The sequence below is a fragment of the Stegodyphus dumicola genome, chromosome 11 (assembly GCF_044657685.1).
Source record: "Stegodyphus dumicola isolate Sdum_Otavi_A_Nest chromosome 11, ASM4465768v1".
NCBI classification, from domain to species: domain Eukaryota; kingdom Metazoa; phylum Arthropoda; class Arachnida; order Araneae; family Eresidae; genus Stegodyphus; species Stegodyphus dumicola.
In genome coordinates, this window is record NC_140778.1 from 136,133,300 (window position 1) to 136,152,526 (window position 19,227).

A 19,227-nucleotide genomic window follows, 5' to 3' on the forward strand; every position below is an offset into this window, starting at 1 on the left:
GGGCAATTCGCTGAGATGGACTTTTTCCTCAGACCGGTTTTTCGGAAGCACGCATGTTAAGTAAACATTTCTCTTTTGTCTCAACCCTATTTTGATGAACTCGAAGCAGACCTGACACATGCGTAAAAGCGCTGAAGGTTTCTCCAAACGAAAACGGACAGTACATTTACGGAGCACAACATCATAAGTGCACCTGCTCCCGCAGTTAGTCTTTTCCCCCGGAATGTTTGCCACATTTGGCGATTCATGCATTTACACAGCTGTATGCTTTTCGTCATTTTACAACGTATGCGCATATGGCGTGCGGGCCAAAAAAAGTCTATATAAAGAAGGAAAGGCTTCATAGACGTAATATAAACCAGTTTGTCTTCTACGCTGCTAGAAAGAAGAGGGACAATTCGCCAAGGGATTTGGCGAAGGAACCTGTTGGCTAGAATTTCCCCCTTTATGATGTACCTGGCCGAGATTTTCCACCTTCGCCACGTGTACAGGAAATTGAGGAATACGAGTTAAGATGAATCGTTCTTTGACTTTTCGCAATAATTTAAACTCGAATTTTCGTGCTTTTTTGCTTTACTAGTTGAACTTGTATTATCCATATCGCATTCTGATGTCTGATTTTATATCTGTCAATATGTAGGGGAAAAAAATGGAGTCACGCGGCTTTAAATTCTTAATAAACGTGACCGTCGAACCTGTTCGAACTCTGACATCAGCTTCGACGCTTTTTGGCGACAGATATTTCACGCATGTGCAGTTGTGTCGCTTTTCGTTCGGAGGGAGCCACTCCTGCTGCTGCAAAGCTTTCCTTCTTAACAATACATATTCTTTGTGCGGGCTATTCTACGAAATCTATGTTAAGTATTTTAAGTTTTTATACCATCATACAGGGTAGAAATATAAACTAAGGATTCGTTATTGTGTAGTAAGTAGGTTTTAATTCTAGTGAAATTTAAAATATAAAGTAAATCTAATTACAAATCTACCATCAGCCCCCTAATCCACGTCAACGGCCCCCATTTTTTTCTGGGCCCCTTAACGCCCCCCTCTAGGTCTCAAACGCCCACAAGGGGGCATTATCGCCCACTTTGGGAAAGACTGATGTAATGGAAAACTGAATGATTTGCATTCGTATTGGCAATTTAGACAAATGAACAATATTTAAATGGATGAATTAAAAACATTTAAATATGTAAATATTTTATTAGAAAATCCTGTACAAAGGCATCCCTTCCCTCAAGCAGATAGACCTAGTGTGTTTTATCCCTTCCCTCAAGCAGATAGCCCTAGTGTGTTTTATCCCTTCCCTCGAGTGGATAGCCCTAGTGAGCTTTGCCAAAGTCAAATAAATAAAACCCTAAATATTATGATTATAAGGTATTTTCTCCCTCCATTCTGCATGCCTTCATGGTGTAATGGTAGCACACTCATCACACTTTCAAGAGGTCCAGGTTTGAGTCCCGGTGAGGGCATTGCTCATTTTTCATATCTCCAGCATCAAAATAAACTAATTACTCTACAGTAGCTCCCGAACTAAAAAGTTGGTGAATGATGATTCTTCTCCCACCAGGATTTGGCAACTAGATCCTCTAACCCTCAGTCGTCTTTCAAATAGGAGAGTATATAAGGTATTTTCTCCGTCCTTTCTGCATGTCTTCATGGTGTAATGGTAGCACACTTGGCTCATATTTGAGAGGTCCAGGTTCAAGTCCCAGTGAGGGCATTGCTCATTTTTCATGTTCCTACTTCAAAAATCCTAATGATTCTACATGATGATTTAATTAAATCATTTGGAACTCTTAAATATATGGTGTATATGTCAGTGGGATGGTTAATAAGGCTATATTTATTAAATGCAATGCAGAATTATATATGAAAATTGTAGTTAAATATAGGAAAAATAAAATGGAAATAAATAAACATATGATGTAGTAAAATATTTTTCAATTTTTTTATTTCTCTCTTTGTCTCTCTCTCCCTATATACATATGTGTGTGTGTGCACGTAAGTGTTTTTTCCAAAATCATCACTCATCTATAAAATCTTAAGAAGTCAGAATAATAAAAATGGTGAGGAGAAATATAAACATTTTCCAAAAGCTTACGAAATGACATAAAATGACAGGAAAGTAAACAATCAAATGTTATCCTCACAAATATTAAAAAGGTCATATTATTTAAGAAATCAAATGAAAAATTAATGTAAACTTTGTTTTACTTGTATTAAATATATAACTCAATTTTCAGATAAATTTTATCAGTTCATAGCTTTCATCTCCACCTATAAATGAACCATATTTTTCATCTTTCTCTTTGAAAATGTAACTATTCTATCTCTTATATTTTTTAAAAGTGTAATAACCTTTAAAAAATAAATAATGTAACCAGAGCTGCATGCTCACCTGGTTTTGCCAAGATATTCCTAATTTTTCATTGCATTTCCTAAATGCACATTAAGCTTCTAAATCTCCTGCTTTTTAACTTGTCTTAATTTCATCACAGCTTTTGAAAGCAACAGAGGGAAAAATATTCCTCATTAAGCATCAAAAGAAAAGTGCCACAAAATTCTGATGACAAATCCTTAAAATAGTTAAAGGAATGATGATGCCATTCTTAATGAAACTTAAATTGTGCTAGTTTCATTGTACTTATGTTGCTACCACCTTGGTGATTTTTAACAGAAAAAAAAAGAATGACCCATAATTGAAAAAAAAAATATTTATTACATACATATATTTAAATTAGGTGCAATCCCTAAAAGCAATCAATAAACCTGTTAATAAGCAAGTTTCCATTTGTATTGTTCTGTTGAAAATTTCTTGGCAATTGCTTTAAAGAATTCAAAGCAATTCTTCCATTTAATGATTCTGTTACAAACTATCAAATTCTAACAAAACTTTTACTGCCATTTCTTCCATTGTAGGCATATCTCATTTGTGCTTAGTTTAAAATAGAGTTTAAGACAAAAAATAATGATTTGTTCATAAATACTACTGAAACTTGGAATAGAACTAAAAGAATGAACATGAAAATGGCATTGTTACTTTCTAAAATCGAAGAATTGCCATGCATATGGTTGCCTGAAGAGCTGCTGTGTACTTGGTGTCCAGAGTTTGACACATTCTGAAAATTTGGCAATTTCTGTTAAAATATTTGCATTAATACATAAGTATTATTTTATTTTATCCTGAAAGGGAGTTTTAGATTACTTTTACTGATTATTAAAGTGTTTTAAAGTAAGTAATTTGAGAGCATTTTAGAAACAGTTAACTATCATTTGATTGGTAATATTTGAATTTGAATTTTTAAATTATATATTATTAATTTTATACAACATATAATATGCTCGCTGATAATTATTTTCATTTTGTGTAAGCATTTTGATAAACAAAAATGTTTCTTTCCTGCGTAAGATTTTATCAGTGTAAATTCAAAAAGATTACAAAATCGGATAAAATTGTTTAAATACAATAGCATAGCTGCTTATGAGAAATATCCCCGGTTGTTCATCTCCCAATCTTCCATTAGATCACTGAATATTCCTGTTTTTAATTTTTAGCCTTTGCTAATGAGAATATTCCTGAGTAATAAATGAAATTTATTGAATTAATCAAACTTAGATTTCTAAAATTCCTCTTCTCACACCTGATGATTTTCAGCATAACTTTTTTATTCAATTCTTCTTTTATCTTCATTGTCTTAATCTACAATAAGTATTTGTAGATTTTTTTAATAAAGATTCAATTATTTTATCAATTAATGCAGTATGAAATTGGAGATCTGGAATGGTCGCTACTTTGGCGATTTTGGATTGTAGATCACCAATTTTATTCTAGTAAGATCACTTGCAAATTTGGCAGCATTGGGGCTATTTAGGTCAAACAGAAGAATACTACCTCCTCCTAGCAAGGCTTATACCAGAGCTAGTTCCACTAAACCGCACAAGAGAATCTAGGGAAGGTGAAAATTTTGGCATTTAAAGGAACATTGAGCAGCAAAATTTTTAAAATTTAGAGAGGTTAAAATTTAGAACCCACAAAGCTTACATCGGGTAGCATAATGCATAGCGTTGCTTCTATCCCTTTACTTAAAAAAAAAAAAAAAAAAAAAAAAAAAAAAAAAAAAACCCGCTCAAGGGGATAAAAGTGTGATCCTAGCTAATATCAATGCAACATTAATCAGTATTTGTTATTGGCTCTTTAGTGAGCAGGTGTTTGATAGTGACATGCAAGAATATCAGTTAGCCAGAAGAAAAATCTAATTTACAGCATGCTTGCTTCCTTTTATTGATTTTTAAATTCTCCATTAATAGATTTTGTAAGGAGCACTGATTTTTTTTTAATTATTATATTTTATTTATTTATTTTTCTGACCAGAGGTGAGGATCTATATTTTGGACTTTGTGGTGTATTTGCATTTAATTTTACACTACATTAATAAATGTGACATTACTAAGTATATATGTATAAAAATATGCACAATAATTATTAATTTTATTTTCATCATATTTAAAAGTACGTAGATTAATAAAAAAATCTTTCATACACAGAATTTTTTTTATTGTGTAAGAAAATTACAAAATGAAAATAATTAAAGAAAATAAATTTAGAATATCAAACTAAATATTAACATATTTTACATCAGAATCCTGTAAATAGTTCAGTCAATCAGTCATCTAAATTCTTGTAGTTATAAAATGAATCAGTTTTGAGTTCCTTTGAAATAGTGTAACTGTGAAATATGAAAAACCTTCTTTTCTCGCATATTTCAAGTTCACAGCTATGCCATAGATTGTTATTCATTATATATGTAAATAATTTTAGTGAAGTTATAAGGTATTTCTCCCATTTTCTTGGTATGCCTTCGTGGTGTAGTGGTTTGCACACTGGGCACGTATTCCAGACGTCCGCGGTTCGATTCCCGGCGAAGGCGGTTGCTCATTTTTCATCTTTCATGCTTCCAAATTATCTAATGTCTCTACAAAGTTACGTGTAAAATTGTAGTATCTTTTGTGTAATATGACACTGAAATACTGAAAAAGATGAAGCTCTGCTGGAAAAGTAAGACTGCACTGCCAGGTCCATTTAACATTGAGTTAAATGGCTAATTGGCAATATAGCATCAATTATTTTTATCACTGAATTATTCACCAATTATTATCACCAAATATGGCGAAAAATCGGTCCGGTCCACATATAACTCTAATTGGCACTGATATTGATTTGTGTATGTGAGTGTGTCATATAACTTTAATCGTATATGCTTTTTAGTAATCTCGAGAGATGGAATGCACTGGAAAATTCTCGGTGCCCAGGGGAAAACTATATAAGATTATATAACTATATAGGACTCCCATTTTTTATTTGTGTTTGTAGCTGTGGTGTAATTAAAATTCGGTGCATTTTGTGCTTATATACGCTAATAAATAACTATATTAATTAAGGACTTCTGTGTCCCATGTAATTCTTAACTCATCTATTTTATTTTGAATTTTCGTTGCAATAATGTTTTCAAGGTCCCCTCTAAACTTCTGGTTTTAAATTCTCATGTTTGAATGTTGAGATTGAATAATTTCCTTGATTTAACATAATAAACTAGCAGATTAAGTGTTAGCAGTTGAATAATTCCATGTATTTACTTCAAAATATGGGGGCAGGGGGGCTAAAAAAAATTATATCTAACTTACTCTACTTAGTACTGGGAAACAATGAAAATATATGTAGGATGCAAGCATTTTAAGTATCTATGTAGCCCAGCAAGATTATAACAAAGCAAACAGAAATTGGATTTTGCCTGAACTTCAGTAAATTTTTAAATTCCTCAAATATTTGTTAAAATTCAAGTTTTACATGTTTTATTAAGCTTGAATTTCATGACACTACTTGTACAGCTATCAACACCAATATTTCCCATTAAAGTGTGATATTAAAAATATACATTGTCATGAAATTGTGAAGCACAAATTATATGGTGACATTTAATAAGATGTGAAAAATTAACTTTATTCAAGAAATCTTTGTAGTAGCAACAAAATATAATGTCAGTGATGATTTCACAAAATGACAAGAGCATCCAGTGAAATTTACTACATTCTTGATAAATCTATGAAACCTTTTATTGATGAAGAAATTGTGAAAAAAATTCATCAATTCTTCTAATGTGCAATATGATAAATATAGTGTTATAAACGATTATGTTGATGACTGTTGAATTTAGAAAATAAATGTATGTCCCTTTAAGTAATAAAAAAAGGCTGGATATGGAGGATCTAAGCCATTCAAAAATGTAGGTAGACTTTTTAAAAAGAAATAGTAAATTTAGAGAAAAGTTCATTGAGCTAGTGGAGTTTATGATATTTCACTGTTAATGATTAATCAGGTTCTCACTGACTTAGAAAGTTGTGGAAGAGAAATGAAAGATTATCATAGGAAAACAATCTTTTTTTCTGAAACAAAGGATTTTTTTTTTTTTTTTCCAAAAAATCATGGAAATAAAAAAAAAAAAAAAAATACAGACATTTAATCTAAAATAATTAAATGCTGAAAAGAAAATTGTTGCAGTGTTGTTTTCCATTGGCCTTTTTAAAAATGTAACTGTTATATTGCAACTCTTTTTTGAAATGTAATTGTTTTAGTGTAATTAGAAAATCTTTGCAGTGTACATATATATAATAATAAAATAACTCTATTAACTAAGCCCTTTTCTCACTCAATTAATTCTAAAGCACTTACTTTTATTCTGAAATGCGAAAACCATAATATTTATTATGTATAGTATGGTACTATTCCTTTCATAGAATGAACAGTGTTTTTTATGAGTTGGTATTGTTCTTTAAAAATTATACTTACTTTATTGAATGGCTTAGAAGCATATTTCCAATATATATTTCTTTCATTTAATTTACAATAATAAGTAAGATACTGTATTTATTCAAAAAAAAATGACCTCCTTAAATTTTAAGATAAATTTTATGAAATAAAATTGTTGGTGAATATTTGATGAAAGCATAGTTCTGATTACAATTCATTTGCTTCTCATTAGTATCAATGAGTGTATATAATTATATTCTATATTTCTCTGTGATATAGAACAAAAAATTAATAACATATTATTACCTATTTTTTAAGCCATACCCGTGAGCAGTAGAGTGGATGCAGGCTTAAAATGAAATTGCTAAACTAGATATGGCTATCATAATTAGCAGTAGCAGTGCAATTAGATTTAGTATTTAAATGGTATAATTATTCTATATATTATGATGATTAAACTTCTTAAGTACTCAATTTTAAGACCGCATCAAATTTGGGAACAAAAATGTAACAAAAAAGGGGGTTTATAATTTTTGAGTAAATACTATAAACTAAATTTGTATTATATTTTAAACTATTGCATTGTATTTTATTAGTCACGAAAGAGCTTCCATTTTGCTTATGGAAAATTGATGTCAAATCATTAAAGAAAATTAATTTGAATTTCAGCAGAACTATGTAATAAAAATAAACCCAAGCTAATCCTATGTTGTTAACATGAGATTAACATTTATTGAAAAATCAAGATAATCATAGTATTTGTTCAATGCAATAGTTGTCTTTTTTTTTTTTTTTTTTTTTTCCCCCAAGTGTTTTGACAGGGGTTATTAATCACTTACATGAAGTGGTAGATACTATCATGACTCAGTGTAGTAGCCTAAGCTGATTGTTGCATAGATTAAATTTGTGTTAAATGAATTTTCCCATACAATACTATTTATATTAAATAATGATTATTAATTTATATCAAATTTTAATTTATATGAAATCAGTATATATTGCTAATTCAAATTTGTACCTTTTCTTAGAATTACCAACATTCCATGTAGTGAAGATTATGTTGAAGAGTTCTATGAAAAATATAAAGATTTAGTTAAATACAGGTAAGTAATACTTAAGAAATAGTTTCAGATCCCTATTTAGTTACTCAGGTTCTTTAAGGAATATCAGTTTTCAAAAATGAGGGTATCATAACACTTTATGCAATTATAAAAAAGAAGAAAATATTCTTTTAGTATCTTGTTTCATATATATTTGTAATTTTACTATGTTTTTCTTTTTTAAATTTCTATTTCGGAATTTTGCCATTAAATTTTGTATTAACATTGTTGGAATTTATTTATCCGCATCTTTTCAAATACTGAATTGTATATTATTGGGTGAGGAAAATTTATGTTAACCTCTTAATGCATTTGCCTGTGTTTGACACGGGCGAAAGTTACTGGCAAATTTGCACATGCCTGTGTTTTACACTGGTGCTCTTGTATCTTGCGTTATTTTATTTCTCTAATTCCTGTCTGAGATCCGTTCCAGTAAAAATAGATAGGCTAGATTATAATTAAACTTAACATAGATGGAACCAATATGCAGGATTTTCCTTGTGTAAAGCAGGTGGTGCATTTTGATGATTAGCTATAAGCTTGTTGGAAATTCTTTGTTATTCTTTGTTTTATTACATAAATATCATAAAGGAAGCAGTTAACCACAAATTAACTAAGTGTTTTTATGATTGTTTAGAAAAAGTTATGTGATGATGAGAGACTCTGACGATGACAGGGCCCACCAGCGGCGGAGCGGTAAAGATGCTGAACACTGGTAGTTCGGTCCGAGGTTCGAATCACGTGAACGGGCTGTCTGAATGGGTGTTTTTGTAGTTTTCCCTATGTGTAATGTGTATACAAGCCAGTTTCCCATAGAAAGTCCTCCACGAAGGCATCCCTCGCTTTAGGCAGATAGCCCTCATGTGCTTTGCCATAATTGAGTAATCCATCCAATCCTGATGATGACAATTTTGAATATGCATATTAATCAGACAGTTTCAACAATGAAAGTGATTGATTTCTTAAGTGATGGAAGTGAATCGGAAGATAATGATGACGAGATTATGGATATAGCAAGAAATTGGTATCAAATTAGTACAAATCAACCAAAATTTCGATTTAAGGCAACCCTGGCTGTTCTTTTACTTTGACAAATTTGCTATGATGTTTTCTCATACTTTGAATTATTTTTTGATAACTCTCTCATGGACATAATTCTGACTGAAACAAATAGATATGCATTTCAATATCCAGGATTGTCACAGAACCAATGGTCGCCGAGCCATTACTATATTACAAGGTATCATTAGAAAGCCTTAGGTAAGGATGTATTGGTCAAAAGTTGAAATTTTCAATTGCCTATTTTTCCGAAGCTCCTTAGCTTTTGTCGCTATTCTGAGATAAAAAGATATCTTCACTTCTCTAAAAGTGAAACTTACGATGCTGAGATTCATCCCCATCCCAAGCTCAATAATATCTTATTGATATTTTAATTGATTTATTTTGACCATATAAATAAAAAGTGTTCTTTATTTGTACCGGAAAGAGATATCACAATAGACGAAAGTCTACTACTGTATAAAGGGCGAATAAAATGGAAGCAATATATTCCACTGAAACGAGTTCATTTCGAAATGAAGATGTACTTTCTTTGTGAATCAAAAACTGGTTACTTATATTCATCCATATATATACTGGAAACGAAATGAATATGAGCGATGCATATCAAGAAATGCCAGTATCAACTCAAGTGGTGTTGTCACTGATTGAACCATTATTAGATAAAGGGTACTGTTTGATGACTGACATGATGATGTGGAAAAACAAAAAAGATGTCTGTATGCTTTTAACAATCCATAACACACAGCAGGAAAATACAAGTAAAACAGCCAGTGATGCTACTGAAGTGAAGAAGCCGAAAGTTGTAAATTGATTACAGCGATACAATGGGAGGCGTTGATCAGCTTGACCAGCATGTTCACGAGCACCCAACAACAAGAAAACAAGGAAAAAAGTATTATAAGAAAATAATTTTCCATCTTGTGGATATATCCATATAGAATTCATTTGTACTATATAAAAAAAAATGGAGGAAAATGGGACCATTTGGAATTCTGTAAAATGCTTGTGGAAAAATTAATTGAAGCATACCATTCAAAAGTGTTACCCTAAAGAACAGGTCGGCCTGATTACCAACATGGGCCTTTATAGTATAAAAATGTGAAAACTGTAAAATTAATTATTCAAAAACAGGTAAGCAGATTGTGCCTAGATATGTTTATTTAAAAAAAAAAAAACTAAAAAGTGTTGAATTTGCTATGGCTGCTACAACATCTTTTTGCAAAAGACGTTAAATTTTAAAGTCATACTCCGCATGAAATTTTTATTACATGCACACACATACATAGATATGTGTATGTAGCAAAGGTGGCCCAACCTCATGTGAGTTAGAGCCGTATGTTGGAATTTAGGAAATTTTGACAACATTCATATCACATCTACAAGTAAATATAATTTTGGAAGAGTTTCTTTGCAAAGTTTGATAGAATCAGTACAATATTTTTATTTTTTTATATGTTTTTGAATAACATTATTGTGTCTTAATTAGAAATTGAATAAAGTAATTATGTTTGGACATTGATCGGTTTAAATTTATTAATTACGTTGTGAGAAGAAGTTAAATGAATGAATTACTTTCTTTTTGACATTGAGTAGTTTTAATTTACCATATTTCATACAAATACATTTTATTTGCATAAAAGCCACATCCTTGCCTGCGAAAACTGTGCTATGGCCTCTTTTGATTTATAGTGTAGTTTCTTTATTTTATTTGAATCTTTTTTCTCCACTGCTTTGAATAGCACTTAAAGTTACATCTTTTTCAGAGAAGTGTCCCTGAGTGAAGTACTCGTGACAGAATGGTTTATTCGACGAGCAAAAGAAATTGAGGACAGAAGTGGCTTAGTGGATAATGCTTTGGAACTTGTCAGGCTTGGAATACAGAGGAATATCCGAGTAAGAAATTAGATTCTCTTTTTAGAACATGATTCAAATACAGAAAAAAATCTAAATATTTTATTATCCACTTAGAGATCTTCTGCAGGGTGATTCTTTTAGAACTGACCGATTTCATTGGGCTGTAGTTTTGTTAAAACATATTCATTTTAATGCAATTTGTTGAAGAAGATTCAGGAAGGATGAAAATTGAGTGGTCCATACCGCTTTTTGATGTGCAACAGCAAAAAAAAGAAATGATGAAAACTACAACATTTTGCAAAGAATGCTTGCTAAGGTCAGCAAAAAAACCATTCTGACATTTATCTCAGGACACCTGATAGTTATACTGTGTGTAAGAGAGCTGCAGAATCATCCAGAATGAAACCGTACAAAGTAGCGATGATACAGGAGTTGTATGACCCATACAGGATGAAGTGGGTGGACTATTATAGGTGGCTCTTGTTGTTCATCAACTGTATCTGCAACATTCTGGAGCTGATGTGGTTCACAGATGAAGCTTAGTTTCACTTGTCTAGCTATATCAGTTCCCAGAATACACGTATCTGGTCAACTGAAAACCCACATTCGATAAAGGAGATATCACCCCATTCAGACAAAGTTGGACTCTGGCGCACTCTGTCTGCCACTTACATTGTGGGACCAATATCTTTTGAGGGAAGAGTGAACACTAAGCACTACATGCACATTTTTAATGAATTTGTAATGCAGCTTGATGATGTAGAATTGACGGAGGGATATTAACAGCATGATGGTGCCATATGCCACACATCAAAACAAGGTATGGATTTGATCAGGAGTTTTTTTGGGGATCGCATTATTTCCAAAGCTTTATGGCCTCAATGGTCGCCAAATCTATCCTTCCCAGATTTCTATCCCCAAAGGGATTTTTTGAAGGGTCGTTTCTATCATGATAAACCACTGACACTGGACAAATTAAAGGCCAACATATCTAGAGAAACTGCAAATATCACTGCCGACACATTGCGGAGTGTTGCAGCTGACACTGAGTGGCGAGTTCAGTTACGCATATGCTAGGAGGATGGCCATTTTCAACACCTACTCTAGGGTAAGTTATTATAAACCTTTATAACCTTGCAAACCTGTACTAGTCAGGTTTGGTATGCCACATGGCAATCAGAGTTTTTAACGTTTTTTATAGACAGCCATCCCTCCTTATATTGCATTTTGCGGTTTTCGTCATTTCTTCTTTCTTCTTTTTTATGTTGCACATAAAAAAAAAAAAAAAAAAAAGAATGGACCACTAAATTTTCCTCATTCCTCCTCCTTGTGCTAAGTTACTAGAAGATATTATATATTATCAACATGTCCACTTCTGTTGATATCTCACGGCCGACCAGCGGCCGAGTGGTAAAGTTGCTGAACACTGGTAGTTCGGTCCGAGGTTCGAATCCCGCGAATGGGCTGGCTGCATGGGTGTTTTTGTGGTTTTCCCCATGTGTAACATGTATACAAGTCAGTTTCCCTTAGAAAATCCTCCATGATCCCTTCCCTTAGGCAGATAGCTCTCGTGTGCTTTGCCATAATTAAATACACCATCACACCAGTTGATATCTCACAGCAACCATCATATAGTACAGATAACCTGCTCTGCTCTATTGTAATGGATGTATTGTTGCAATTGTTTCATTTTGGCAAAAATATTATAAATTCATATTGTATGAGTATGGTATGTATTCCTCTGCCTCTGATGGTCACCATTGCAGAAAATCTGTGATAGCTATCGCATTTAGATACTATGCATTGTCATGCAGGATGATGGGATTTTTCACCTGAGACATCATTTGACATCTTTTACTTTTATCTTTACCTTATTTTATTTTTACTTTATCTTATCTATTATCTTTAAAAGTTGTTTTTATCTTTACCTGTTTTTGTTTATGAGTATATCAGAATGTTTTGAGGCATCTCATGTTCCTCTCTGGAGCAAGTATTCTCAGCCTTTTTTGCCATGTGCACTCTTTTTCATCATTGATAGGTCATTCCACCCCACCCTTTCACAACTTGAAAAATAAATATACATACTTATCTACATTTAAATGATTTTAATGTGTTTTATAAATTTTGAATAAAAAGTGTAGAAAATATTCATAAACTATTTTATATTCACAAACTAAATAGAAGGCCCACAACATTCACCCCTGGTTGAGAACCCCTGGTGTAGAAGAAACTTAACAAAAAAAGAAGTATCCCCTCCTTTTTGTAATTTTTATATCCTCCAAATAGATGGTATTTTATTTCAAAGCAGAAAGCATGTGGACAAAGTTCTCTTACTCAGAGGCTGAGGAAGAAATACAAGCAAAATATGAGATACAGTATAATGTACAAATACAAGATACCCAAACAGGAAAAATTACTTAAATTCAAAAGTTCTTCAAGCAGTGTCACGCATCCCAATACTGATAATAAAAGTTCTGCACGAGAAGGTAGTGTAGAAGACATAATATGAAGGACATTTGTAGGAACATCTCCATGGAGAGGGCCCATCCAGTTTGGAAGAAGTGATCTGAAAGGCAATATTGTGCCTAGTAGTCAGATGAAAGCAATTGTCTTATTTCTGGAATAATCTGGTAGTCTTTTGAGTTAAGTACCTGTTTATTGCTTGAAATCCTCTGTAGTAGCATCCCACTTTGGAGCACTCTGGTTAACTTGAGGATCCTCATAATTATTTTGAATTATGAGGTCCACTGGAAGGAGTCCACTGGAATATAATTTTCCTGTGACATTCAAGGCAACATAAGAAAATCTAGCATTTCTCAACTACTTTGCTCTCCTCCCCAATTTTTATTTACAATAATAACTTATCATTGGAGGATTATAATCAAACGCAAATAGGTGTTGCAAAGTAACGTTTATTGCCTTTACTTTATCATCGAAAACAGTCTTGTATTGGCCAAGGGTTAGATAGTACTACAAGGTTTCACCGAAAATTCTAGCTCCTCATACATGAATACTGATAGTCTGAGACCTACCAGCATAAGTACATAGCTATCAGCTGAGAGGATGTTATTTTCTAATCTTAGCGGAATTAAAACAAAAAAGAAAAAAAGTGCCTATATAATTAAAACTTTTGAATTTTGATTAGTATTTCAACAATAAGTAAATAAATAAATAAATAAATAAATAAATAAATAAAATTAAAAAAAAATCTGAAAGCTTTCAGTTATAAAATTATACTCAAATAAGCATTTTTAAACCTTATTTATTAAATTACCTTTGTTTATTATAAATAAATAAAGGTATAATACCTTTGCTCTTAAACCATAAAAATTCAATTCAACAGCAAATCAAAAAATATTTAAAAATAGCACATCTTTAGATTGTCCGATATAGTTTTATAAATTTTGAATAAAAAGTGTAGAAAATGTTCATAAAGTATTTTATATTCGCAAACTAAATAGAAGGCCCTCTACATGCACTGCAGATAATTTTTTTTTTTCCCCTTTAGTGTTCCCATTGCTTGCTTTGAAATCTATGAGTTTGTTAATCAAAAATTCATTAAAGTTTTACAAAATATGAAATAGATAATAAAACAAACTCCAAATTCAAAATATGATCTTTCAGATGCCCATATTCGAGTGGATGACTATGTTATTCAAAATTTGATGTCACTAGGTACCTTTGTTTTTTCACAGTATGAGAAACATACATACATTCATGCATTCATTATTTAATTTCTTTAAATATAATGCAGGGCTACAATATTTGGTGGTAAGAATTCGAAAAGTGAAACGCCATTTTATAATGAATGACAAAAAATGCCAGAATGAAATTAATAGTCCTTCTGAACAAAGTGTCCCTTTGGTCGGCTTAAAAAAAAAAGAAAAGAAAAAAAAAGAAAAATTTTAATTGATTACATTTCAAATCTCGTAGGTAAATGTTTAAAATAATAATTATTTCCCTGTACATTTCTCATCAATATTTCATCAATTTTATCTTTAAAATAATTATCAATTTCATGTTTAAGAATTTCAGTGACTTAACTAGTATCCTATGTGTTACAGGGACTTGAGAAGCTTTTTGATGATTTGACTACTCTAGAAGTATTGATTTATGACTGCCTCATTAATAAAGATCTAAGCCTGAAAGAATATCAGGAGCTTACAGAATTTGAAAAAGTCCAACTTCTTATGTCCACTGTAAGTGTTTTTTCATATTTTCTTCTTTATTAAGTGTTAAAAAAACACATTAAGCATGTTCTGGGTGTTGTAGCACTGTAAAGGAAAATAAATCTTAAATTGATTTATTTTGCCACTACATTTCAAAACATTTCAAAAAATGGCCTTATCTAATATTATATAGTCTGAGTTTACCACCATATTCAGTATGATGGTTTGTAGTCCTGCCTGTCACACTGTTGATCCCAAGTTTGAATCCTAAAGAAGCTTGGAATTTGTGCAGCTGTCTCTCTTTTGGGGATCTTCGTGCTCTGTTTCTCTTGTGGAGATAATAATGGTCTACCCTTTATGATGTACCCTGGGCAGCAAGTATCCTTGGTGCTGAGATAGCTAAATTATACAAACCATGAAGTTTTTCCAAGCCATCTTCCATTTGTTAGCCAGACATGCTAACTACTTACACCTGGAGAGCATTTATGAAAAAATGTGATAGTCTTTGCATCTTCTTACACCTTATTACACTTTTTTAGCTCATTGTACACCAACAAAAGCATTTGTGAAAGAATGTATTAATTCCTCACAAAATGGGTAATGCATTCAGCCATTCTTGACCAGCATGATCCATTTATTGAGAGAGGAGTTGATCTATCTGAACCCATTATTACAATAAGTTAATCTATCAATTTGATAATGTTTAAAATATGTGTGTGATGTAGTAGGTTTAAAAAAATATGTAGGAGTGTATTTCTTCATCTTTGATTGACATGAAAGGTCCTGTAATATCTATTAATCCAGCAAAAGATATTTTTTTTTTTTTTTTTTTTTTTTTTTTTTTGTCGAAAAAAAGTGATTTAAATCATCAAACTTTCTTATAGTTGAAGATTTTTAAAATTTTTGCTAGCATCATTTTTTTAGTTACACAGTTTTCAGGTTCCTGGAATATCCAATCTGTTGTCATGCAGTTCATGTATCTGATTCTTTAAAATACTAGTAGTTTGTATTAAGTTACAGATTCCAGTGAGAAAAGAAAGCCCAATTCTTCCAGTTGAAGGGTTTTCCTGATGACTTCTTTCTGTGCAGGACATGTAAATAAATTTACGTAACACTGAAACATGTGTCTGAATTCCCCTCCCCCGAAAAAGTAGTCTCTATTAGAAATGCTATAATTTGTATATCATCTTATATACATTGCCGTGCTTCTGTAATGGCAGTGTATATTAATCAACTTACTGTATGATTCATATGAATGATTTGCATTAATTTAATTAATGCAAATCATTCATATGAATTAATTATTTAAATTAATTCATATGAATGATTGATTATTTAAATTAATTGATTATTTAATTAATTGATTATTTAAATTAATTGATGCTAGTGTATATGCAGAAAGAGAATCCCCTGATTATATATATGACTCTTTTTAACTATTTCTTCAAGGAAATTTAATACATTTGCAGAGGTCATATTTGTCTTTTCGATTTTGTATGATGGAAGAGCTGATATTTTTAAAGACAGCCTGTTTGTTTGCAGACTTTTGCACGACTTTTTCCTGCATACTTCACTTAAAGTTTTAGTGAAAGATAATGTATCCATATTATTCTTCTCTCCAAATTGTACATTTATCATTCAGCCTATGGATATGAGAATAGTGCACATGCTGAAATGCAAATATAAAGTAGCATTTTTAAAATCTATATTAAAATTCTTGAACAATGGCAAGATTATTCAAGCCTTTTTGAAATTTTTTAGCATAAAATCTGCTGTGTGGAGCATCGCAAGATCGTGGGAGGATGTTTCTCCAGATATGTTAAGAAATGTTTGGCATAATTTATGGCCGGCTACCATATTTCATGGTGAGGACAATGAAGATGATAGTTGCGAATTTGAATGTTTTCAGACATTGCAAACTAAAGGTGAAATTTTCCAGTTATTGGATTTTGTAAAAAAATGTGGAGAAGCGGTAATAAATGAAGATGATATAACAGAAGTTTTTCATTGCGATGACAATGCCCCAATCATCAATCAATTAATGGACGGCGATATCTGTAGTATGGTTCTAGATCCAGAAAATACCACTTCTGATAGTAAAGAAAGTGACAGAGAGGTTATTGAAAACGAAAAAATTTCGATTGACAAGTTAGTCGGTATTCTCGACGCAGCAATTACAGGACTTGAACAGTGGAACTTTGTAACTGAACAAAAATATAGAATTAAAAAGAAAGTATTAGCACAAGAAACGAAGCAATTTAAACAGCTTACATTGAAAGAAATGTTTAATAAAGTAAACAAATAAATATTAAGTTTTTATTTTTTTTTATTTTGATACTCTGCTCCTTATTTCATAAATTACGGTTTCATATTTTTAATTGTATAATTTCTTCATGTCATCTTACCAGATTTAAACTGATAATCCGGAATCGCCAAAGTCCCGACGAGTCCGGATTACAGACTTTGTACTGTATTAAAAAAAATAGTTCAAATTGATGTATTCTTAATTTCATAACAATACATAAATCTGTAATTAATATTTTAAATCTGTTTTATTTGCTGATAAATTTTGAAAAATTGCTTTGTATAACGTGCAGTTTTTCTTTGTAGACTTCCGAAGAAGATTTTGTGAAACATGTGGAACAGTGGCTTTTTCCTTTTCTCGAACGCTGTGATAAACATGATCCTGGGTGTGCTAAATCCCTCTTAAAAACATACTTGATGTATTTGTCCAAGAACAGTTTAATTTATTGCAAGAAGCTATTGGAGAACTATAAGTTTGATGTATGTGTGTTTGTGTAATTGTTAATTTTCTATACTTGATATTATAAAAAAAAATCGCATGAGTGTGCGGAATAGCTTCAGTACTGAAATAGCTTAAGTTTTCATGTGTTATATCAGTTTTGAAAAAATATTTTCCAGTTTATTTACTTCAAAAGTAATAAATCTATTAAAAATATCTCATCTTCAAAAATTAAGAATTATAATAGGTAGATATTACAATATATACTTTGCAGCATATAACTTAATTGGAAAAGATGTTGGGCCACAAAAAGATTGAAAAGATAAATATTTTACAAATGCAGCAAGCGGATTTAAACTAAACCATGTCATACAGATAAAGTATATTTAAAATGTTTATAAGAAGTATTTTGGAATATATTTCTTATATATCTTATTTATTATATATTTCTCAAAATATTATATTTAATTCTTTACCTCTCACTCATTTCACTATTTGAAAATTGAAAGGAAAAACTTATGCAGTATGGATCATTTCTGATGGTAAGGGTGGGACTTACATAATTAAAAATGGTTGTATCTTTTCTGTTACAAATCAACTGTTTTCTACTGAAGGATATATATACGAATATGGCTGCTGTTAAACAAATGTGTGTTCACTTATAGCAAAAACGTGTGTTCACTTAGGTTCTTTCCTGAATAAGTATTGTCAATCGAAAGTAAAAGTGTGTCATTCTGTTTCATTCTTTATTTATTGAAATAGCTAACCAAACAGATAACATATTGTCCCCATCCCTCTCTGCCTAATGATACACTATGGGGCATGCACTTCTAAGGCAGAAGGTCTATGAAGTGTCCCAGAACTGGCTGAACCCCAAAGGGATGAACGAACTTTGACTACGAGGTAATTAAAAAAATACCTCGTTTTCAATTCAGGTGAACTAATATGTCATAAATAAAGTAAATTTAGCATTCGGGATTTTTTTGACAAATGGTTTTCAAGCTATGTCCCAGCCGTAGTAATTGTTGGGATACATATGTTCCATACATAGCGGTCGACTTACTATAAGCACACCTATTACTCTGGAAAACTGTAGTACATGAAAAGATTTTACATTGGATGGTACAGGGTAAAGAATTTTTTTGCATAGCACAACATTACACATTGGGCAACTCATATTTGTTCTTTTCTCTGTTCATTTGTGCCCTTGTGTATAAGTCTCGTTAGTAGTCAAAGGGTCAACTCATCTCAAAGTGTTCCTCAAAGAACCAGTGTTTAATTAAACTGGTTCCTCACACAACTTGGCCAGTGGATGAAAGGTTGGAACCTGGTTCATGTATCTCAAGAGCTAAGACTGTTAAAATACAGGTCTCCGCCAGTACAGTAAGCAACACTGTAATTTGTTATGTTTAGAAAACTGCTGTCACAGTTGAAATAAGCTGGTGATGAAGGTATTGTTATGCATTTTATACTTAGATAGGTAATTGTAGT

General features: G+C 31.6%; 1 protein-coding gene across 4 annotated transcripts in view; it reads left to right on the forward strand.

The window, feature by feature from the left end:
* Positions 1-19,227, forward strand: part of LOC118183815 (NBAS subunit of NRZ tethering complex-like) — a 255,307-nt gene that overhangs the window by 87,993 nt on the left and 148,087 nt on the right. For all 4 annotated transcript variants that reach the window (XM_085827241.1, XM_085827243.1, XM_085827242.1 and 1 more), the window contains 4 exons: positions 7,837-7,911; positions 10,734-10,863; positions 14,889-15,023; positions 17,604-17,777. In XM_085827241.1, coding sequence (XP_085683367.1) covers positions 7,837-7,911; positions 10,734-10,863; positions 14,889-15,023; positions 17,604-17,777 — 514 coding nt within the window. The remainder of the gene's footprint in view (positions 1-7,836; positions 7,912-10,733; positions 10,864-14,888; positions 15,024-17,603; positions 17,778-19,227) is intronic.